Source organism: Paralichthys olivaceus, chromosome 4, assembly GCF_024713975.1.
Source record: "Paralichthys olivaceus isolate ysfri-2021 chromosome 4, ASM2471397v2, whole genome shotgun sequence".
Taxonomy (NCBI): Eukaryota; Metazoa; Chordata; class Actinopteri; order Pleuronectiformes; family Paralichthyidae; genus Paralichthys; species Paralichthys olivaceus.
The window spans coordinates 3,588,606-3,612,756 of record NC_091096.1 but is presented as its reverse complement, the minus strand read 5'-3'; the positions used below and the strand labels follow the sequence as shown (position 1 = coordinate 3,612,756).

Genomic DNA, 24,151 nt, shown 5'->3' with positions numbered 1-24,151 from the left:
CACGAGAGCATTAAAACTTAAGTCTAGTTCGTCTTTTGGACTGCTACCCAAAACTTTGGTCAAGTTTCCAAGAGAGAATACAGACTACACATCTCATACAGTCTTGGTTGTGACCGTTGTTGCTGCCTCTCATTAACACACTCGGGGATGTATGACACAAATAGGACTACAACCACAGACGGATCACAGACCAGACAGACAGACAGACAGACAGACAGCAAGATGGATGCTGACACATTTCCAGATCTCAGTCAAGTCAGACATCCCACCTCCATTAATCCGCTGTGGATTCAACAGACAAATGCAATCCTTCAAAACCCAGCGCAGTGAATTAAAAAACATCAACACACTCCAGAGCCGTTAAATTCAACATAATAGCCGAGGAAGTGCCAACAAAGCCTCCGACAGTCCTCGTCCCACTTGTGATTTGTTTCTCGCTGCAACTCAAACAGGCTCACTCTTGTTTCACTTCCACGTTCGGGCCGAAGATTTGCACAATCTGAAAGTAATTTTCATCGCATGTATGGAAAGAAAAGAGGGACAGGACGAGAGTAACGACTGCGTCCAACATTGTGGTCAGTGCAACGGATGCAAAAATCCAAAACATGTGATGATACAAAATGTTCTTGTTCTGTATCATCTGTTTCCAAATTCAATTGTGGATTTAAATGAGGTACAAACCATCGTTAATACAGAGCTGGAAGTGTGATCGATGCTTCCTGTTTTAAATCGAATTTATGAAATGAAAGCAGCACGTTAATAAAAGATGGAGAATTGCAGGAGTCATTTTGCTAAATACTAATAAGTTTGACATCACACGGGAGGACGTCCTGTCTATTTGCGCAACGACAATGTCTTGTTCTGTGGAGGCTGCAGAGTCTGACGAGGAGCTCAGAGACTGTGGAGCCGTTTGTCCCCCCGACTCTGTGTAACAACACTGTCCTAGAACTGAACGTCTCTGGAGCTCCTCCGGTTGTTGTGCCACTTTTTCTCTGACATGTGAATGTTGAAAGCTGCTCGCTCGTCTTGATGACAGCGAATTGAACAACTGGCACCCGGTTGTTTGCTGAAGACGAATGAAAAACACTTTGCACCTTTACGCGCCTGTCATGGTTCGATTCTGAATTCACGTTGGTACTCTCTCAAATGGGAGACTTGGACACGGATAAGAATTTGAATATTTATAACATGGCCTTCGCTCAGGAGTACGTGAACTGCGGTAACCCTGCCGAAGACCACACATTGTCTTCGTGCTGCCAGCTGCTGCCAGTGTTAACATTTTGCCTGGCGTGAACGCTCCTTTGCAACAGATGCCACAGATTCTTTCTGTTTATGTAAAAGTGAGGCACAAAGACTTTCGGGGGGGAAAAGTGTGACATGTTTTAGTTTCCGCACAAATGATTGTACACAAGAAAGCTTTGCCACAGACGAAGAGAGAGAGAGAGAGATTAAGAGTTTGGCTGCAGCTGTGATTTGCTTCCATGCAGAACTGTTTGTCAGTTCAGATGATTCAATACAAAGTCATACCCAGGAGTCCCTTTGTGAAACCACATTTGTATTTATATCTGCACCAAATTAGCTATTTTGTTTCATCCAGATCCATGAATTATTCTCTGATGGTATTTAGAAAAGTTGAATACAATTTAAGAGCTTCATTATGTGACATGTTCAAATCAAACGTGACTGTAATAAGAACGTTCAAGGTGTTTCATATTTTCAGGGTGAGTCAGAACTGCTGCAACAGCATGTTGTTTTTAAACTATTGCTTAAATTCACACTTGATTAATCCCAGTGACGTTTGTGGGAGCAGAGAAGAGAAGAGAGATAAACACCTGGTTGGGAACCAGCAACCTCCCTCGGAGCAAGGCAGCCAGGTTCAGTGGAGCGGGAGAAAATGCTACTGCAGGGCTCAGCAGCCAGATTAAAGGCAGCACTGCTCTTTTGTCACTTCGCTTTGACAGGAAGATTGCAGACTACAGTCAATTATCTGTCTTTGTCCTCTCCTCGTCCCAGAGGCTGTGAAGGACTGAAGAGCAGCAGGTCGTGGGATCAAATCTCAGCAGATCGTCAAGAGGTTTGTGTGGAAATAGAGACAGAGAATGCACCTTCCCTGCATTTACAGGATTTATGAAAAAAAGGCATAAAACTGCCCTTGCATGAAAACTCATTGTTCCTTTAAAACATCTGCTTTGCAGGTGCAACAAGTGCAAATATCTCCGTGTACAATAAAAGAACAACACACACACACACAGACTCATTCAAAAACACTTCAAAGCTGATGGTGGAATTTAGACTTTACAAGCCAGAGGGGAGAAATGAAGGAAACACAAGGTGCATAAATTCTCCAGTCGGCCCCGACCAGACTTCTGAAAACCTCAGGAGATCACAGCAGCAGGAGGGGACTCCCACAAAGTCTCCAACAAAACGAGCTAAACAAGGTTCCAACGCAGCCAAGACTCATCACGAGCTGGCAGAGCTGCTGCCCGAGCTCGGCAAGGAGCAGTGAGGAAGCCTTCCCACAATGCAACGTGCGATGCCGACAGGAGACGGCATGCGATACAACAAAGCGCACGGGTGTCTGTGCGGCAGGGAACAGGAGACACAGCGGTCTCCGACGTCGGCGCAGCAGACACAACAACGGCGCAGACCCACAACACATCAGTGAGGAGAACAGCACCGAACCAACAACATCAAACATGAGCAGCAGGTTTTGGCAGCGAGAGCATGAAAGTAGGCTGATGAGGGGGAGGGGGGAGGTGGGGGGGCAGACATGTTATTAAGGAAACATAATTACAGTTAAAAATTCCTGTGACATCTGGAAGCAGAGGAGCAAGAGGGGAAAACAAAACACTGAGCAGACACAGGAAAGATGGAGTAAGAGAAGTGTTGTTGTCTTTGATGGTGTCGCTCTTGTCAGAAATAGATTTACTCTCCAGACTCCGCTCGCTCGCCCGCCCGCTCGCTCCAGAGAGAAGAGGGAGCAAGAGCTGCAGCACACGACAGGAGTTTCAACTCTTGACCAGTTTTTAAATGTGTGGGAGACAAACAGACGTTGTGACACATTTAACGATCGCATAATCTTCCGAAAACACTCAGACCACACGCTTGAAGGAAACTATTTCACAGACTTGAAATTTCCAAGGTGACTCAACTTTTAATTCAACATCACACGTTGAAATAGTTCCCGTCGTGTGATTTTGTCCGGTTCAGCAGCTCAGTCGTTCTGATCGGTTGGAAAACACTGAATGGACAATGGTCAAATCCGGACGTGGGAATATAAAGGGCAGTTTTAATGGGGCTGAGCGCCGGCGCCCACAGTTCATACATGACGTGGTCACTGTGTAGGTGATGGCGTGATCTCCGTGATGAATGGCTGCAGTCATTGTGAAAGTTATGCCTCTGCTCCTCAATAACTTCTCCTTTCATTCTTACATCAGATTATTTTACATTTGCTCATTTGTTTGTCTTTTCACATGATGATCAGGAAAACATTTGTTTTGATGGACAGAAAAAAATCACAGAATGATCAGTGATTAATTCGCTAGATAATAATTTGCTTTGTGTTGCTTCTCTGGCTTTATTTTTTATGTGATTGGTCCATTTACAAACAGAACAATGAATCAAAAATGGTTGGACGTGGATCAGTCCTCAGATATTTCAGCTGGTTCCCAGTCTGTCAGAGAATCAGCTTTTATTTTACTGCTGTCGGTTTATAAAACACTGCGTCATTAAACATTTCCATTGATTTCTCAGAGAATAAGTCCTGCACCTTGACAATGTCAGTAAACAGCAGCTGCACTAAAGTCCCACACTGAGGAGGCAACTCTGCATACATATTGAAAACATATTCTTCCCTCGTCCCAAAGATTCATGAATCTGTTCCAAAACACTTCTCCAGCTCTTCACCTCCCTCGAGTTTTCCATGTTAGCATTTTTGTCTTGTATCACATGATTGGTCTTCTGACAGCGATGTGAGGGCACAAACATTTTACTGTTTTTCTTTTCACACCTCATTGACCCTGAAACACTTTTCCCGACACTCAGTTTTCCACTGATTATTTTCCTACATTGAGTTTGGCGTCTCAGAGATTCAACTTGACTGTAAAGAAAGTAAACTGCATCTAGAAACCTCTGAAATCTCTGAAAAGCATCTCTGATAACGGGACGTGTGAAAAAAATCCACAGGAATGTTTATTTACCGCAGGCCAAAAAAAAAAACCTTTACATTCCCGGATCCTTTACAGCAGCACCGCCGCTTCATTAACATCCAATTACACTGTAACCAGACACAAAAGAACTCGTTAGAGCTTCCACATGACAGAAAGTGTTGAGGCCGCCAGGTCAGAAGAGGAGAAGCAGGATTTTTAAAGCACATTCCTCAGATGCTGAAATCCTGAATTCATGTAATTTAAAACACAGGTATGTTGAACCAGCCCATTAATGAATACACACACACACGCACACACACACATGCACGGCCTTCCCAGGAATTTTAAATACAACAAAGCGAGGAAACAACACTTACACTCTGTGATTCTTTTTTTTTTCTCTCCCTGCCTTTACCCCTCGCTCTGTCTCTCCCTCTCATTGTGTCCTGGCCCCATGTATTACTCCTTTTGTAGTACAGTATATACGCAATACATAAACAAATACAGCTGCTGCGTTTCATCAAGCCTGTGATTAGCCTCGTCGACTGCACCACAGATTGTGAGAACACACAGAGGAAAAAAGTCACTAACTAACCCCCCCCCACCGCCCCGGACAAGCATTTCTGGACAAAGTACTCTATCTGTCGGGGGAGGTGGGAATCACGATGACGTGTTTCTGTTGGTTTATGCTTTGCTTTTCTATGAAGATCATAAATTCTCCAGCCAGCGAATGGGAACAGTTACAGTGAGACAATACAGGATTTATTATTGGACAGATTGAGAGACGGATCAAACAGACTGACTCTGCTAGTTGGATGTTTGAAACACACTTCTGGGCAGTGTGTGTAAGTGTGTGTGTAAGTGTGTGTGCAAGTGTGTGTGCAAGTGTGTGTGCAAGTGTGTGTGTGTGTTGCACCAAGATTGAGATGGAGGAGATCAATGCTGCAGCCCTGGGCCCTGGGAGAGTGACTAACCATCTAATTAGAGGGAAGAGCGAGGAGTCGGAGGTTTAAATGAATAATTAGTGCCTTCTCAAAGACCGGGCCGAACAATGCAGGGACTAGATGAAAAATGGCCGCCGCACCGCATCACTCTGCCTCCCCCTGACAAACCAAACAGCCTGCGTCCCGAGGAGTCGCTGATATCAGAGGGCGGGCGAGGAGCTGGAAAGATGAGCGGACCACCTCAGGCGGTAGATAAGCATGGTGGCGCACGTCCATTTATCATCGTTCACTTTCAAGGAGATCGACCTCTCCCCGGTTATCTGGACGCCGATAACAGTCCCCAGGAATGTGCACGAAAAAGTTAACCACACAGAGAGAATGTAAATTGTAAATAGACGGTATTTATAATGTGCTTTTCCCATTCTTATCGACCACTAACACTACAAGTCACATTCACGCACACAGTCACGCAGCCCTTCTATATGAAGCACAAACAACTAATTATATGAACCCGTAGAAATGTTTTCTTTATTGTCTCACACACTGTGCAGCCAGGTCCATTTCGGGTTCAGTGCAGAATGCAGACTGTGTTCAAGGGATCGAACCACCAAACTTCTTGGTGGCGGATGAAAAGAAAACCCACGCAGACACAGAGAGAACATCCAAACTCCAAAGAGAAGGAGTCCGATCGAACCGTAACATTTTATTTGGCTGTAAAAATGCAAGTTGCATATATGGGAGCTGGAAAAGTTCAAGTGCATCATGGGACAATAAAAGCTTTGCTGATGCAGCGTTGCCAAGAGACAGAGTAAAAATAGAGAGTAAGAGAAAAGGTATTATTCCAGACACTGGAACAAGAAGACGCACTAATGGCCCCTTGAAGCCATTTTATCCAATTATTCCTCAACAATATAAGGTAAAGACGACTATGAACAGACTCCTGTTTATTTTCTTAGCATCTAATCAGTCCTGGAATTAAATATGTAAAGAAAAAAGTTGAGGCTTCAGGGGCATTTATTAACGTCCTATTTAAACTGAGTGGCAAATTAGATAATTACATCCTACATCTTGTTTGTACAGTCAACGATTTGGTTTGAGTGAAGAACGAGACGACAATTAATGGAGTCTAGTCAGAAATCTGAGAGAATAATCATTATAGATTATCATGAGGGGAACAGAGATGTGCGCAGTAAATCTGTGAGACTTACATTTCTTTGTCTCTTGTGTTGAAATATCATGATTGACAGCTGGGACTGACTCGTGATACACCACGATCACGACGTCAAAAGAAGGCGGCGACTGTATCCCGGATATTTTGTCATTAGCTTTGTGGAGACGCATCATTCATCTTTATATACGGTCTTTAACGTTAGCGTGTCACTGTTAACGTCAGAGTCTTACTCTCCAATTAAATGTCACATTGATTATGTTAATCCGTCAAATTTAGCTGATCATGAGCAAAACACACACGAGCAGAACAGGATTCCAGTAATGGAGCGCGTTGCACCTGAGCAGAGCCCTGCAGGTCTGTGAGTCCCTCGCTCCTGAGCGCTAAATTGGTCGACCCTCCATTCATCTCCTCCTTTACCCCGAGACAACCACCATACAATGGCCATCTACTTTGTTCTCATTAGCAAACATTCTACACAACCAGCTCGCCTCGTAATCAATACCTTTAATTCCCTAATGGGCCTGGCTGATTTAACCCCAGCCATGTTGAGAGAGGGAAGGAGCCAGACAGAGACAGAGAGAGAGAGAGAGGGGGGGGGTGGGGTGGGGGGGCAGCGGCTGAGGGATTAAAAGCACCTGATGTCCCCTGGCGAGGTTTTTGTGTGCGAGTCTGTACGCTCCAGTTTCTGTCTGAGTTTCCTCACAGCACCTCACTCAGGTATTTCACCTGAGGGCGGAGCTGAGAGGGGTCAGAGGTCAGATAACAATGAGCTCCCCCACCCTCTGCACCAGGGAATGAAGGATCTGATGTTGTGTTAAAGGGGGAACACGTCAAATCCACAATTACCCACCGTGCACTTAACACAGGTAAAATGTTCCCTCTGTTGTGATTGATCTAAATGTCTCCTGATTTGTTGTTTTAAAGTTTCGGTTGCTTCATATCTTCAAAATCTTCTCCTCCTCCAGTTTATAGATGGTTAGCAAACTTCACCCCCCCCCCTTCGAGACAGGTCTTTGATTTTTGGGTTTTGCTGGATCGTCTTTTTTAAACTTTCGTTTCAATACTTAGAATAAACAGCAAACACTTAGGAAGACAAGACGATCACAACACCCAACATTCACACAAGCTGCTCCTGAAAGGTGCTTTTATTAAATGTCACAGTCACTCTGCTGTTTTATAACCACGGCGTCTACGTTTCTTCAAAATATGCATCTTTTTCTCCAGTTAACAAGTCGAATGTCAGCATTAAAGTTTCCTTCATCCCCACGAGGAGAGAAGCAGCAAGAAAAAACAAATAAATACACAAATATCAAACTGTATTCCAAAATCTACTCCCACAGCATGTGATCCTTTACTTAAAAGGAGGCTGGGTTATTTCCATGAAAAATGTATGATGATTCATTTTGTTGGTAAAAAATCTGCAATGTTATTTTTTTTATTTACAAGCCTGAGGCAGGGAGGGCAAGAAGCTGATTTTTGACACTGGTTGCATGAGAGTGCACGTACATGCACATTGGTTTCGCTGGATCATCTGTTCAAAATGTTTGACTTTCTTTTTCCAAAGCAAAATGTGACCGCGCATAAATTCTCATCAGAAGTTTTTAGCCGTGTACGAAACTCGAGACATTTTCTGGAGGAGACAAGACAAATGTTGGTGCAGACATTTTCTGGAACTTTTCACCGCAGCCGCCAAATGAAACGTCTGGAAAATGTCCGAATGATCCCAAAGAAGACGCAGAAGAAGATTTCAACTTGGAAAGACGACCAGGTTCACGAGCTTTTGGTGTCGACGTGCTGTAAAGAAAAACGTGTGATTTCCGCAGCAGAATTTATACGTCACTTCCTGCCGCCTGCTGCTCCACTCAGATGTCAGAACGTTCATTTTCCTGTTGTTGTGAACACGTCTGACCCGGACGGACGAACTCTGCACCCAATTTTCTGGAAATTTCACGTAAAGTTTATGCTTAAACAGGTTTGATTTGAAACTACCTAAGTAAGGCATAGGCTCACTTCACAAAAAATGTTTTTTACACTGTCTGAAGTACAGTGAACAAACAAACACACTTCTCCGCTCAGTGGTGCCTGAACCTGCCTCAGTATAATGGTAGGAAGGGTGGGTTGTGGTGGAAGCTGGTTCAAGACCACCTAGGGGAAGAATTCTGTCTGAATAAAAATGACGGAGAGACAGAAATGCAGCAACGACTGAACCTGAAAACATCCCAGGCTCAGGCAACACATTTCCGACATGTTCCACTTATCTCGGCTTGTTCCTCGTTTAGACTCACATTTGTTTTCTTCTCTGACGTTCGTTCGACTGTTTCACTTTTCCTGCCTGTCGTAAAAAAAAATCTTCAAAGATGTTTCTCTGTCTGTTCCTTATTTATGAATTTTCTTCACAGCACTGTAATTTGAGGTATAAGGCGTGTGTGTGTTTGTTTGATAATTATTGACTGAAGCCGTTGGTTGGAACAGATCCAACCTCTTTAACTTTACGAGCATCATAAATCAATATTCTTAGACGTCATGGTGAATTCACCTGGTTCTGATCTCACTGACTGGTTTATTATATTTTATTTCTTTTCTCATCTGCAGCACTTTCACTCTTATATTTCTGCCCTAATGCCGTGTCATCGTCAAACTGCTTTCACCCTCAATTCTTAATTTTCTTCCTGTAAAGCACGACATCACGGTTTGAAAGCTGCTTTATTGATCACGTTTGATTCATTTTTGCTCTCGTACCGTCTAATCTTGATTTTCTTCGATCTGTTCTTGTATCCATCTCCACGAGCTCGAGCCCTGAAACGTATTTGGACACAGCTAAAAGCTCAGTTATGCTCAGCTTTTTTTCTGTCTGAACTCTGAGACCTCGTCATTCAAACATTCTATCGTCGGAGGTGAAGACTGTGAGCTGCTTCCTTTTCTTCTTCCATTGTTTAATGCTCTCTCAACTTTCTGCAATTGATCCAAAAAGTCTGAACTATCCCTTAAAAAAAATGTTTTCACACTGCAAATGAACCAAACCGTGGATAAACGTCATCGTAACACCAGAGGAAAAGTCAGCGAATCACTGAGGTCAGGGCTTGTAAAACCTGCATTTGAGCGAATAAAAATGGACATTTACAGCAAACGGAATAAAAAGTTAATTATAAAAATATCTCTGTGAAACCTTGTTAAGTTCTGACCGATGGAAAGTTCAGCTTCATCCCCAAAGGTTGAAAAAAGGAAAGCTTGGAGAGACAGTCTTCTGGTCACATCCATAAATCACCCAAAATGAAGATGGAATCTCATCACTGCATTTTTCCTTTAGTGTTCAGTAATAAAAGCTTGGATCAAACACATACAGTAATTACTTTGTTTTTATGTGTTTGAGGTGCGGCTGCTCGCTCAGCCGCCAGATGCTTGTGGTGCTGCTGCCATTGTGACCATATAGTTTCACGGTGACAGACAGGGTTAATCAAACATTCCCTCAATAGTTCAAAAAGATTAAAGTATAACCTGCTGTGAGCGCGGCACTCGAGTCGTACATCAAGTGTGTTAATTAGTCAGGTGTAAACACGATGAAAGCTCCATGACAATAAATATCCAAATATCACAGTCGCTTACAATGAGGCTCATTGTCCCAGACAGTGAGTATTGTCATCTACAATAACGATGTGTGACATCAACAGATTTATCACTCACACAGTCAACAGGTTATATGATGATGATGATGTTGTCAAAATCATAAATTGGAGCTTTAATCACATAGAAAAGAAATTGGTTATAAAAACTTTAACAAAACTGCATCTGTTTTCATTTTTGTATTATTTGTAGTTTTTTTTCCAGTTCCAGCACCAACGTTTGTGTCAGAAAGACAAAACCTCTGCAGAGATCTTCTCTAATCCCTGTTCTAGAGAAAAACCCTGCAAAACTCCTGGTAGGACCCGTTCTGAACTTGTCCAGACTTTAACTGTGGTACACTCCGACCCAAACGACTTTACACAAGTACGCAAGTTAGTTTTGCTGCTAATCTTATAATCCTCCTTTGAATGATATGTATTGTATTTTTTGCATTTTCCTGAAAGTCACTGCACAGAAACACAGAAAAAACCTCCGAGTCTTTACAGATAGAACAGGACACAGTGGCACAACAAGTTTTTCTTGGTTTTATGCTGTTGAGAGATTAGCTTCCAACATGCAGATCAAAGTCTATGTCTTGGCAAACGCTCGACAGACTTCAGCCTCACAGTTTCAGTCTGTGTCAGTCGAATTCAGCCGGGGCAAATGCTTGGCAACTTACCGGAGCCACAACAAAACACAATGTCCTTCCAGTGGGGAACACCCTGCATGAGGAACCTATGAAAATTAATTATAATGAATTACATTTGCTGCAGATGCCAGAATTAAAAAAGAGACATAAAGTAGGGTTGTGCCACAATTTGTAAGATTTTATTACCACTTAACTGAGTCATTTTGAAGTCACATGAATCACTAATATGAACTTTCATCTGGAGTTTATCTTAGTCTGGCCTCAGACCACAACTACACCTAAACAATTACGAAATCCGGTTGCATCACCAATGACAGCAGAATCTTCACAGAAATTCTTCTTTATAATCTTAAACACACAACGAAACAAAGATTATTGCTCATTAAACAACTTTGGAACCCCTCACACTACCACACGAAATCGGCTCAACATCGGCACAGACCAGATTTCTCGTTTTGACCAAAAGTAAAACCTTCAGTTTAGTTTTCAAAAGACCTGAAATGTTACGTTTAGTTAGTCAAGGATTTTTATGAGAGACTTTATGAGCTACTGCGGAAACCGACCGGCTTCAAAACGTCGAGTCCTCAACCAATCAGGCATCTTCAGCGCTGCCAACCCCTGAGGTTCCAATACTTTTGTTAAGTACCGTCTCCCAAGCAGGGACTTTTTAGGGTTAAAAAGATTTCCCTAAGATTTTAATTTCGACCCTGGTCCCTGCAGAGGTTCACAGTTCCAAGTTCCTGTGGTGAAAACGCAGCTTTAGGTCAAACTGGCATTAACACAAAAAAACGATTTGCAACACTATCAAGGAATCGTCTGACTTCTCGTGTGTAAAGTTTAAAATAATGCTTTTTGCTGTGAGCTCTAGTTTGTGTCTAGTTTGAATGGAGGCTCGTTGAGAAAAGTGTACCTCAGACAATGTTACGAGTACAGAGAATAAACTTTTATCTTTTCACTCTTGACATTTATTGAAGTTGAAATAATGACTTAGTCGTGGGGAAATGGAGATTTCCGAAATGTTAGATTTCTGGCTTCACAGGAACTGGACATGAAGAAATCACAGCCCATAGTGAGAAGTTAGTGCTTCGCTGAGCGTTTAGTGGCCTGGGAATGAGAAGGGCCTCAAAACCAGTGTCATTGTTGCAGGACACAGATGGAAATGTCAATTTGTCCAGTAGACGATGTGCCTTGACAGCGCGCCTTCTTGAAATGTTTAGATAATTCCACCACATGAAAACTGCTGCCACGAGGGATTACTAAGACCAACAAATGTCGTGACCTACCCTATAATCCGAATAGTCATAGTATGTGTTTCTGGCCTCATGTGACCTGCGTGGCCGTGTGCGCGCCACCAGGGTGTGTCACCCTCACTGGGGTGGCATGACCCGAGATGACAGGGAGCCCAGCTGGATAACAGACTGACGGTTGGCAGGCTCCAGGTGCCGCAGCCAGCGGCCACCAACCACCAGCCACTCGACATCAAACGTAAGCAAAGAAGTAGACGAAACGAAGCACAGACTAAACAAAAGCCAGACAAAATGAAAACAGAGACCACTGTTGCCCTTTCTCTGCTACACCACAGTGTTTTTCAGCTCTCTGTTGCCAGCAGCACTAACACAGAGATCAGTATTTTCTCACTTGGGAGCTGAGGCTTTCAAATGCAGCGTGTTGAAAACAGGCAGCGCCAGAAGGTAAGGCACCACATGGCGATTGTGGCTTCACAATAGATGAGACAGAGCGTTTGTGTCTGAAAGCTCCGTGGTATCCCTGCAGGGAGAAACCGTCTCCACTGAACAAGCATGTTTTCATGACACATGGCTCACAGCAAAACCTTGTCTCCTCTGCCTTACATTACACGGCTTTGAACAACTTTTAATTCCCAAACAGGAAAATGAACGCTCATGTAAGACAGCATCTGATACGGGCAAATCGCTCAGAAATGGGCCACATGTCACAAGGATGTGTTACACGCTGTGAAGTACTGGATCCCAGACAAAAACAAGGCTGAACCAGCACACGGCAAACCCATCTGGGACAAAAGCTGGCCTGATTTTCACCACAGATAAGAGACAAACCCTGCGACCGTGTGGGCTGCTCCCCTCTTTCCTCCCAGACCACAAAGATTCAGGATGTTGGCCTAGACACACTGAGATAAATGGACATGGTCTGAAATAGGTCACTCAAAAGTCTAATGGGATGCAGACGACCTCCTATATACAATCATTCGCACACATGCACAAAAAATACCATGGATACACACATGGCTGTGCAGCCAACAGGCATTATTAGTTGGGTTAATGGATACTGAGCCTTTCAAGCAGCAGGCTTTGGTAAAGCACGCTACTCAGACAGGATAATGGTGGGATGGCTGCAGGGCCTGGGAGGATCCTGAGACCTGGTGGTACCTACTGCAGTGATAAAAATTACCCTTCAACTCTGAGTTAACGACTGTCCAGCAGTTTAGGCTAAAGTTCACACACATGCTGCTTTTTATCTTTCAGGCCTTTAGGTTCAACTGCAGGAGAAATCCTATGACATGTTGAATATTAGGTAACGCAGAGGTCAGACACAGGGTTATAAGTGTTTGGAAAGGAAATAGAAAAGAGTCGAGGGAGACTCGATAAGAAAAGCGAAGGGACTATAATTCATGGCTGAGGAGGCAAGTGAAATATTTATTATCATTAAATCGATTATCTGAGGTCTGCTCTGCCAAATTTCATCTTTAATATATATTGAGTCTTTTACTTTATAAATGTCTGCAATAAAAACTCTGACGTAATCTGAATTTTGGCACAAATTAAAAATGTTACATTAAGTGTTAAAGTAAATAAAATCAAAAATCGAATTACCACAGAAACACTGCGTGTGTGTGTCTGTGTGTGTGTGTGTGTGTGTGTGTGTGTGTGTGTGTGTGTCACTGGACATGTGAACAAAAGTCATCCACAAACAGGTTGATGTATTTAATCACTCACATCAAAAAGCGAGTCAAAACAAGTTGCTGAGCCAAAGGGGAACTTTATGAACACACACACACACACACACACACACACACACACACACACACACACACAGCGTGATTGACAGCTTGCATTAAAGCGAGGGCAGGCCCGGGCACGGCAGGAGGAGGGATGATGGGAGGCAATTAGAGGCATTTTTCAGATGGTAATAGCTGTGTACAAGTCATACAGTAAAAGCTATTCATAGCACTCGAGCATCGCAATAAAAATGACGTCCGTGTTCCTGTGATATGGCCCCAAGGGCATGGAAGGGCAGAGCAGACGGAGAGAGAGAGAGAGAGAGACAGACAGACGGAAAGAATGATGAAGGAGCGGCTGTGATTTCTTACTCTGGCACGAGGGGATGTCGCAGTATCTCCAGTAGATGCTGTCTTCGTTGTCAGCGATGTAGCACCACGGCTGAACGTCCCCGTCGGGATTTCTGAAAACACACACGTGTAAAAAGTTAAACCAGCAAACTGAGTCAATCTGATTAAGCAGCAGAAACAACGAAACCCGGATGTGAAGCTGGGTTTTCCTATTTTCGGCGCAGCATTACGAGAACGGCCATTCGCCTGATTTGTCGGTCTTATTGTGGGTGTCGTTTTAAACGTGTGATGGGGAGCTGACGCAGGGTAAGACAAGGTGGAGAAAGGTGGAGGGGGAAGAGGAAGAAGAGACGGGGTGACGGCGGGGATATGAGGGTACAAATACAACACAAAGGCCGACTATCCCCTGAAAAACCCAGCTGTCGAGAGCTGAATCCTCAATAATATTTCAGAGGGAGATTATCTTGTCTGTGTCAATCATTCCCAGCACAGCCCCCGCCGGCGATTGTTGGTTTAGCTTCTTCCTCTGCGCTCCGGAGGCTTGACCGTGCACGTCAGTCAAGGGCCAGACCGGCGGCTGGGGGGGGGGCTCTTTGTTCTGGGCCAGACACAAACCTGAAGAAAAGGGGTGTGCGTGATGGGGCAGAGCTTTTGTCCGAGGCCGCGGCCGCTTCAGAACCTCATCAAGCTACTTTCGACCCGACATGAGGCGGACAGGCCCCTCTGTGATTTCTCTTTTCAGTTTCACTCAGGAAAAAAGCGAAACAGAGCGGGATCGAAGACAGAAACACCCTCAGATCTTTGTGGAGGCTGAAACTCTCCCCGGTGCAATTTTGTAAATAATGACCATTATGGGAACTTTAAAACTGCTGATAAATTAAATCGAGTTTGCACACAGGGGTCATAATGGTGCCATTTCAGCTCTTTGCTCTCTGTTTCTTTTTCAAGATTACATGAGAACTATAAAAGCAAACTCCCTGTTGACTCCGAAAGCCGTCTAAGATGACACAGCTATTTTTTTCACTGTAATTGCCAGAGACCTTTTCTCTTCTTTTCTGACACGCCTCATTGTAGCATCTTGAAATAGCCCTACGGCGCAGCGCTATCCCGTTTCGCCCTTTGTGCTCAAAGTTGTGAAGGGCGTTTCCATTTCTTTTCTTCTCCTATCAAAAAACACTATCCAGAGTTTCCTCCTCTCTTTTCACACTGAGAATGAGGTATTGACAAAGCTTTTTTTCTGGGTTGAACTCAAGTTTAAGTGCCTTAAAGCTTTTCACTCTCAGTATGTGACAAACAGTTACTGGATTTTTTTTTTTTTTTACAGCCTGTCAGGGGTGGGAATAAGCAAAGAAAGAGCTTATCTAGACACATTTTTATTTATCCTCTATTCTATCATCCTGCCGTCAAAACAACCTGGAGGTTCACTCAACCTGAAATCTTCCCATGTTCACAAGAAGCCAGCCTTGTTTTTCAGAAGGTTTCAACACCGTATCATGAGCCCAGATCTGTTTGTTGCTCCACCCAGATTGGGGGCAGACACCTGTTTGTTTGGCCTGAGGCTACGACTGAAATAGTTGAAAAGCTCAAAAACTGGGTCCAACCATCAAAAGATTGGATTATGTAGCCTTTCTCCATTTCTCTCTCCCCTTCTCTGTTTTCAGGCCTGTCAACGTGTAATAGCCCCATTTGAAATAAGACTCCAGAGAACTCATCTATAGCCACTTATGTAATTTACGGCACTTTCTTAATCACCCCCTAAGGAGGCTGACATGAATTACGACAATCAGTGCAGGAGAAAAAATCTCGTGTAGACCTTCATCCCGTGTCTCACCCACTCTTTGATCAGTAAATGATGTGGTGAGCCCCTCCGAGCTTTCTCCAAAACCCCACTCCCCAAGTATTGTTTTATCCCCCCCTCCCCCTCTTTCTCTCTCTCACACACACACACAGACACACACACTCTAACACCTGCACACAAACCCTTTTAGCAAGTGAACGTCAGCTGCAGGGCCCATGACAGAGAAACATCATCAGTCCTGTGTGTGTGTGTGTGTCTCAAAATCTTTTCGTTTAACCCGGCAGCTCAGACAAAAACATATATATCCATGTACATGTGCTTGTACATGCTTGTGCGTACATGCGTGTGTGTTTAGGAGGTTTCGGGGGGGGGGGGGGGGGTTGTATTCCCATCAATGTGCGTCAGAGGTGGCTCTGAGGAGAAGAGCCTGTTGGAACACTCCCATACCCAGAGGTGGATCTCTGAAGATGTTTGGACACTTAATTGGCACAATTACACTGATTGACTCATTCTGCTCTCAGTGAGCCACACACTTCGGAAAAGAGCCAATTATAGCCACATTGCATTTTTCTCTCTCTGCTGCTACATTTGAAGGCAGCAGCCGCTCACATCTGAACACTGACAAAAACAGCTGTTCTTGGCTGGCGGCCGTTCAAAAGGTTTCCTTTAATAACCATTTTCCATGTACCTTAATAAGTTAATTTATGGTCGTCTTTAAAATGCCTGGCACTGTGAAACTTCATATAAAAACCTCAAAATCCTTTACATCAAACCATGTGAGCGAATGCTGGGAAGAACACGCTTCCAATTTAATTCATCTTTATGTGAGAGTGAAGACGGACTTTGTTTAGTCAAAATACACACACCTGAAAAACAAAGTGACCCTATGGATTTTGACAAAACTGTGCTGACCAGTAGAGCCCTCACAAATTGTAAGTGACAATAACGAAACTACACCAGTAGGAGGGAGCAGTGCACTAATCTGCGTCTGGTCTGTGAAAGAATAAGAAGGTTCAGTGTGTACGAGCAAACAACAAATACGTGTTTGGAAGCGAAGCTGCTGCCCCAGTGTGGCGGAGGCCGTGTGGATAGTATGGCGGCGTTGCAGAATCGGAGGCGTGTAAAACCTCAGTTACCGTCCCTCGTGGACACGCACAGGGACAGCTGCGGACACCACTGATGCGTAGTTCTTCTTATTATACTTGTTTCTATACTCAGTCTGCTGCGGCCATGTGCAGTTGGTGCCCCCGCAGCGTTGTGGTGTGGTGACAACAAATTGGAGGGTACACGGACGTCCGCACAGAGCAGGACGCAGGCCTAACACAATGGTGTTGACACCTGTCCTGCCACGCCTGCTCTCACTTTGACACAGACATTAATTCTGCGTGGTGACTCCCTCGGCTCTTGGATTAAGGGCAGAACAGCAATGACCCTGACTAACCTAACTTGAAACTCCTGAAAACTAACAAACAGGAAAACATGTGCAATTTCTACTATGGACATGGTTTGTGTTTTTAAAGTTGTGGCTGTAGCTGTTGAAAAGCAAATATACGGCGATACTGTTTCCGTGCGTCATTGCGATTCGCCCAGCCCATGGCAGGCATGTAAAAAAAATAATTAAATAAAGTAAAAGCCAAACTTCCTGTGATTTTACAGAACTGGGGAGAAGAGAGATGCCGACTGGTGGTGAGAGGCTCCTCTGGTTTGGGATTTGAGGTCAACAGCAGATCAGAGTCTGGCAATTTACTGCCTGAGAGAAGACTCTTTAATTGACTTGGATGATTTAGCATGCAAACTGCTGCCTGCTGCTGCGCTGCATGAATGCGTGTATTGAAGAAGAGGCCGTCTTGGTTGTGGCCTGATATGTATAGTCCACTGTCCATTGTTGTTCTCTCACGGTCCACTACAAAATACAAGGTCATGGTTTTCCTGTGTCATGTGAGGCTGGTAAACACGGCGCATCATTTTAGTTTGATTTGCTCTGGGTTTGTTTCTGAGATTTCTGCCTCCACCACATCTTTTTTTTGCGCTCAGGGCCTTGAGTAATTCTTCTGGACCTTTCCAGAGGAACAATCCCTGTTCTTTTTGGATAATCCACAGAAGTGACAGTCAACAGTTTTTGTTGGAACGTCAGCAAGTGTTTCCACCAAAACCGTTGACGTGGATATTATCGACAGTTATGCAAATGGAGAGAGAAAACAATATTGACTTTTTTTAAGTATCACAAACTAAATGGTAGGAGCTTCTTCAGGTGCACTTGCCTCCCACGAGCATGTTTATATGCAGTTGAGTCACTGCTGTGGCTTCAATCAACATAAAACTCTCCTATTTAAATCAAAAAGACGCACAAAACTCTTTAACTCAGAGTTAAAGGAGATGAAAGTGTTACCAGTCTCCCTGTAACCAAATTCCAGATGGTTAATTATACCGTTTCAATCTTTAATTTCCGTGATTACCATGTTGATTTGGTTGATAAAGCATCAAGCTAACTTAGTCTCCAAGACGCAGGTGCAGCAAACAAAACAGATCAGTTATGTTAATTGAAAACATGGTGGAAGGACAGGTGGGCATTGACGGCAGAGGAGCTAGTAGTGCTGAACAAACGCTGATATTCTGAGGCTTTTAGATGACATCTGCACTAAACATAGCCATCTTCACTCCGGCTCAGCTTTAAAGAAATACATTCCGCTTATATTCAGGTTCATAATCCTAATTTGTATTATTACTCGAAAAGGTTTAAATGTCCAGACAACATCACTTTCCTCAAACTGTCCACTGCTGCAGCTCCTCTTTTCAGCCTCTGTCTGAAACACTTGGTTTTAGCGCCTGTCTCTTTAAGGGGCGTGCAGGAAATGTCGGCCTCCGTTCTCGCTTTACCTGGAGATGGGCGTGCACTACGCAAATGTATGGCACCATTGTGATGTCACGTGGAATCCAGATTAATGACGAGGTGTTTCAGGAGCGTCAGTGTTTTCTGTGGGGGAGGGGAGCTCCCTTCACTGACTTTGGGCTTCTTAACTTTGCAGAACTTTTATGTTCACAAAAAACCCATTCATAACACACTTGAGGAAACACTGAAAAAGCTCATTTAGAGTTTGTTGATGCGTGCTGCTAACGTGGTGGAAGCTAAAGATCAAGTGCTGAGAAAACTGACAAGGGGTTCATTTTATTGCATGAAACAGGATCTTAGTTCTATTCTGAGATGGCTATTATGTTGATGGCGCCGCACAGTACATCTTCTCACGGGACACTTCTATTAACTTCTTCAATTTAACAAAGCAGCGCACAGGGGTTGTAATGTAGTCGTAGAGCGGTGGACAAGTTGGCTGCAGTTTCCCTGACCTCAGATTTGCACCTGACATCATAGCGATTCAATTACAATCAACACGGGGACACTATTCACTCTGGCATTTCCATTATCTCATCTGTGTTCAGGAAAAGCATTAGAAGCCATAGTGGACACTCATAAATTCTACAGTACACACACACCTGCATATAAACCAGCCAGGAAACGGCCGGCAAAGCTATTCAACCGCCCACTTCACACTCTTAATACTGATGCACCGGGGGAGACTCCCAACATGAGCCGAGGAACAATAGATTAGGAGGAACGAGAAACGAAATGTGAATCAGAACTTCGATTAGTGTGAGTCGTTCTTATGAATGTCATGAAGCATTGAGAAAAGGTCAGAGACGTACTTCAGAGTGGCTGAAGTTTGAGGGAACTGCAAAGACTGAAGAGTAGATTATTTACTTCCACTTCAAGATATGAAGTGAGTTCTGAATCGAACCTCCCAGATGATCAGTAATGTTGAAATTAGTCTCGCTCAGTCTCGGCTTAGACACGAGAGCTCTTGTCCTTTTCCCGAGGCTTTGTGCTCTCTTTTTTTTTTCCAGGGGAATAATGTGACATTTCCCTCTGCCCAGTTCCTCCCTGTTTTCACTGGGGTATTTTATAGCCGGCTATAAAGATGAAATGTGGGGGCTGTTAGGGCTCTTTCTCCAGCTCCACTGTGGTGCCCTCGCTTCACCTAAATCACCGCAGCAAAAAAGCCAGTGATGAGACGAGAAGTGAGTTTGTGATCCTCCACTTCTCAACATCTGATACGCTCTCAGGGCCGAGTTAAGAATGTGGTGATTCCCGTCTTTGCATTATCCACCTGTGCGCCGGCCTCAGCGCTTCCCTTGTAAAACCACAATTTGCCTCGGGGTCAGAAATGCCAAAACCGCCCCGGCTCTCTCTCTTTTATCCCTCCTTCTCACTTTTCATTCTATTATCAACGCCTATTGTCTGAGAATTACCACCAGACATTTACCACCAAGAACTCTGTCCTGAGAATTTAAGCCTTAGATGAAAGAGAAGCAGACACAGGATGAGGAAGTGTTTCAGGGCTTAAGGGGTTAAGGGAATATTGGAAACGGAATTTGAATTGCACTTCATGGTAATGGGGAGATTTGTTATCCAAATTGAGCAACAACGTCCAAGGCAGTTCCCCACATGGCCGGAAAAAAAACAATCGCACGAGCCAACTTTCTGTGATCAAACATTTCACATGAGTCTCTGCGGTGGGTTCTGCTCAAAACATGTGCACACAGCAACAAACACACGTGACGGACACATGCACAAATTCTTGACCTTGTGCGGACATGCCATGAATGCCATCCCTCATCTTTTCACAATGAAGTGGCCACTTTGGTCCGCACAGCGCTGCTGAGGGGGGACGATTTACAAGGAGGGTGTCTGAGGCAGACTGAGAGCGGTTGTAGCTGCCGCCCCATGTGACAGAAATCCCTCTGTCAGAAAAGAAACAAAGCTCTGAGCTGTCAGTGAGTCAGAAAAGCCGCTAACGGCATCGACGGCCAAAATAACAGCCAAACCCAAACAATGGAGATGTCCAGTGTGAATGTCTTGTTGGACGTAGCACGCTGCTAATGTGCAGGGAAAGCTTCCTCAAGCCTCAGCATGTATCCAGCTCATCAATCTCCTGACTTCTCATCCAGTTCAAGTGAAAACAAATCTGTCCAGGGCCACTTCAAAGCATTGCTGCGTTATGAGTTGACAACCATGAAATGTTTCGGAGGCTTTAGGCGCAGGACGGGGAGGGGGGTAGGGGGGGTGGGGTGGTCTGTTTCTCATGGCTTGACGATGCGAGCCAAGCCACTGTTCTGGCCGTCTTGGTGAATTTGAACCGGGCTCACGAAAAAGAGTGTGGCTCCCTGAAGAAACACAAGCCCGACGGTCGCACACGCAGCCGCTCTGACACTTGCGGAGTGTGACCGAGGAAGAGAAATGGTTAGAAACCCCAAAGCCACCGTGTCCCTTCACATCCCGGGGATGAAGGATGCAGATTTGCTTACACAAACTTACACAAGTGTGTTTGTCTCCGTGTGATGACTAAATGTTCCGTGTGGGTACGGCCAATCAAATATTCAGAGGCAGATCCCTGCGCAAAACGAAAATGAGCTGGTTTTAAATTATTCAAAGAGTCAACCGCCTCGTCGAGGAAGTTCAAAGCTCTGTCAAACATCAGTATTTAGAGAGACAGGCTTTAAATGTACAAGTCAAAAAAATTCTGTTATGTAAACTAATATTATATTACTTTTGACTGCTAAGAAGGATTTTGTGGAAACTCTGCTGAATCTCACGCAGGCGACTGCTCTACAATAATACAAAAAAAAACCATGAGGGAACAGTAGCTAATCCTCTGGGCTTCTGACGGACGCTTACCTGACATGCTGAGTGGCGACATGAATTGAAATTTAAAAAAGAAAATTCTTCATGAACTCTAACCTGAAGTTTTGTAGACAACCCCCCCCCCCATAAAAGACTCGGGAATACCTACTAGCAGTTTTATTTGCTGGCAGTATAATACCATTAATCAATTAATAATAAATACAGCATGAGTTTAATATGCTTCACCGAGACAAATCAGAAACAGTTGGTGAAATTAAATTTGCATGACTTTTCATGAGAATCGTATTATCCCCGTGATATTTAATTCCAATAATGCTGATGAAAGACATATTCGAACATATTATTTCACCTTTTTAGAAAATATATTCCCTGAGGTCCAACATTCAAAACCAAGAAGCGATACAATAACCTCATTATTTAAGATTAAAACTCAGGGTCAAGTTGATTTATCTTGTGTTAGTTCTTAATGGATGAACCACACTGTCAGTAGACTCACCTGCAGTAGTTGTGGCTGCCTAGTCCTCCCTCTCCATTGGGGTATTTGAGGGTGTTGTACGGGTGCTGGAAGGTCTCATTCCAGAAGAGACAGGGTTTACCACCATGCAGGCTGGTCTGGTTCTGGAGGCCCCTGTAGTCCTCTCCGTTGGCAGTGTAACACTCTGTAAAGAGAGAAATGAAATGGAGATGAGAAGATTCAAACTAAATTAAAATCTGATGTTTGCTATTAGGGAGCTTTAGACGTCCACTGAGATGGAAGTCAAAAGTTGGCAAGGGATTTTAAACAGGCATGTAAAAGGCGGCCACATATGTGACCTGCTTTATTGAGAATCTGGATTCTTTGAAAAGATCTTGTTGTTACTCAAGTGTTTGAATTTGTTTGGAATGACCGTAGACGATAAGTTTTGGGATCAGTGTATTCGCTGCCCAGGCATAATTAATTTTAAGCTCTGGCCAAAAGTGTTAAAACAAGATCAGTCACAGTATTGTTTCAATTAATGTCAACACACGAATACAGGGCGAGGAAGAGAGCCCTGCAGATATACAGCAAAAGCAAACACGTCTTAAATTTCCAGGAAGTGTATGACGACCATATGGCCGAGTCGGAGAGAGAGAGAAAGAGTGAGAAAGAGAGAGAGCCGAGTTCCCAAGGCAAAACAATGGCAGCAGTGGAACAGTCTTTTCTTCCCTGAACGAGGCAGTTCAAATAAACAAAGGCTGATGGGAGCGTGATGAGCCATCAGCGCTCATCGCACTGAGCCTCGGGGGGGCTCCCGTCAAGAGACCTTTAACGGCTTCAACTGGATTCTTCTTTTGATTGCATTACGCTGGGAAATATTAATTTATTATGTGCCTGTTATGATTACTCATGAGTGCGTCGGGTGTTGACAGAGAAGGATACGACTTCAGTGTAACCAGAGGGGATAAAAAGAAAAACACTCATTATGACACTAAAATGGTGAATGCAAAACATGGGGCCCTGCTCGGCGGTATTAAGAGCAGATACATTGAGTTAGCATAGCATAGCATAGCCTGTGCATGTTATCCACCGTGTGCCTTATGACTGCATACTGTGTCGTACTCTGTACCATGTTGTGAGTACTTAATATGTTGAGTACTTAAATGTTTATACACCGAGGGTCAGAGACAAACGGCTTTTCAATCCCGTCTATGTACATATGGCAGAATTAACAATAAAGTTGACTGATATACTGAGATATACTGTGTGTGTGTGTGTGTGTGTGTATCTATGACACATTCCCTTGCAAACTTATTTGCACTTGAAAATGTTGCACAAGACTCAGTGAAATTATTAAAACTCTTTCACGTCATGCCTGTCAATCAAACATCAATCATAATAATAATAAAACAAAAAACTATTCATGCTTGTTTGGCCCGTCTCCACCGGGTCCTGTTGCTATGTTCGCGGTTTGCCAATGATCGGCCCCTTTCATCAAGTCAAGCTGTCTGATTATGAGCTAATGCATTGCAATATGACAGTCATTATACCCTTTGGGCTGGTTCAGCTGTGCTCCGAGGCTCTTTCTCATTTTCTGTCAAGTTCAAGGTTTCCAAACTTCCTCCCTCTCTCCCTCCCTCCCTCACCCTCTGTTCTCGTCATCTCTCCCACCTTTCCTTCTCTACTCTTTCCTCCTTTCTTTTTGTCACCCCCTTTTCAACTCATACAAAAACAAATGTTTCTTTGGGGATTGTTCGGCCTCTCGGCCTTGTAATGCCACATCGGTGATTCAAAGTTAAGATAAGGGACTTAAAAATTGTTATTTTCTTATCAGCAAACTCGTAAATCAATGTTAAATGTTAAGATGTTAAAAAGGTAAATATATGTATAATTAAATTAATTAAAAAAGAACATTGAAAGTTTTAATACAATGCTTTGCAGTATTTACAGCAGTCAGTTTGAATGGAAGCAAATATTACAGCCTCTGGCACCCACCACAAATTTACTGCTAACACTTAAGTTTTGCGTAAATCAGAGGCCTGGGATGTTTGCAATCTGTCGGGCAAAGTTGCGTTTAATTAAAGTTGTTCCAACTATGCGGTTCAGTCAAGCTTATCAGCTGTACATCGTCTGGCTGACAGGAATTCAACGGCAGCACGGAGCAGCAGGGTGTCAGGTTCCTGCAATTATGATGCCACTCTTTTGTCTGTAAATGGCTCCCTACTCTCTTAGCAAATTAATACCGCCTCGAGTCGGCATGCAAGGGTATCAACCACCGGATCGTAAATCCACCTGAGAGCGGCTGAGACAGAACACGGCTCCACAAAGTCAGAAAAACTGCTTAATGGCGTTACAGCAGAGGTC

At 43.9% G+C, this 24,151-nt stretch overlaps 1 protein-coding gene across 2 annotated transcripts in view; it reads right to left on the bottom strand.

Annotated features, from left to right (window-relative positions):
• Positions 1 to 24,151, bottom strand: part of kremen1 (kringle containing transmembrane protein 1) — a 53,892-nt gene that overhangs the window by 12,682 nt on the left and 17,059 nt on the right. For both annotated transcript variants that reach the window (XM_069523345.1, XM_069523346.1), the window contains exons 2-3: positions 21,827 to 21,989; positions 13,859 to 13,950 (exon numbers count right to left, since the gene is read on the bottom strand). In XM_069523345.1, the coding sequence (XP_069379446.1) occupies positions 13,859 to 13,950; positions 21,827 to 21,989 (255 nt within the window). The remainder of the gene's footprint in view (positions 1 to 13,858; positions 13,951 to 21,826; positions 21,990 to 24,151) is intronic.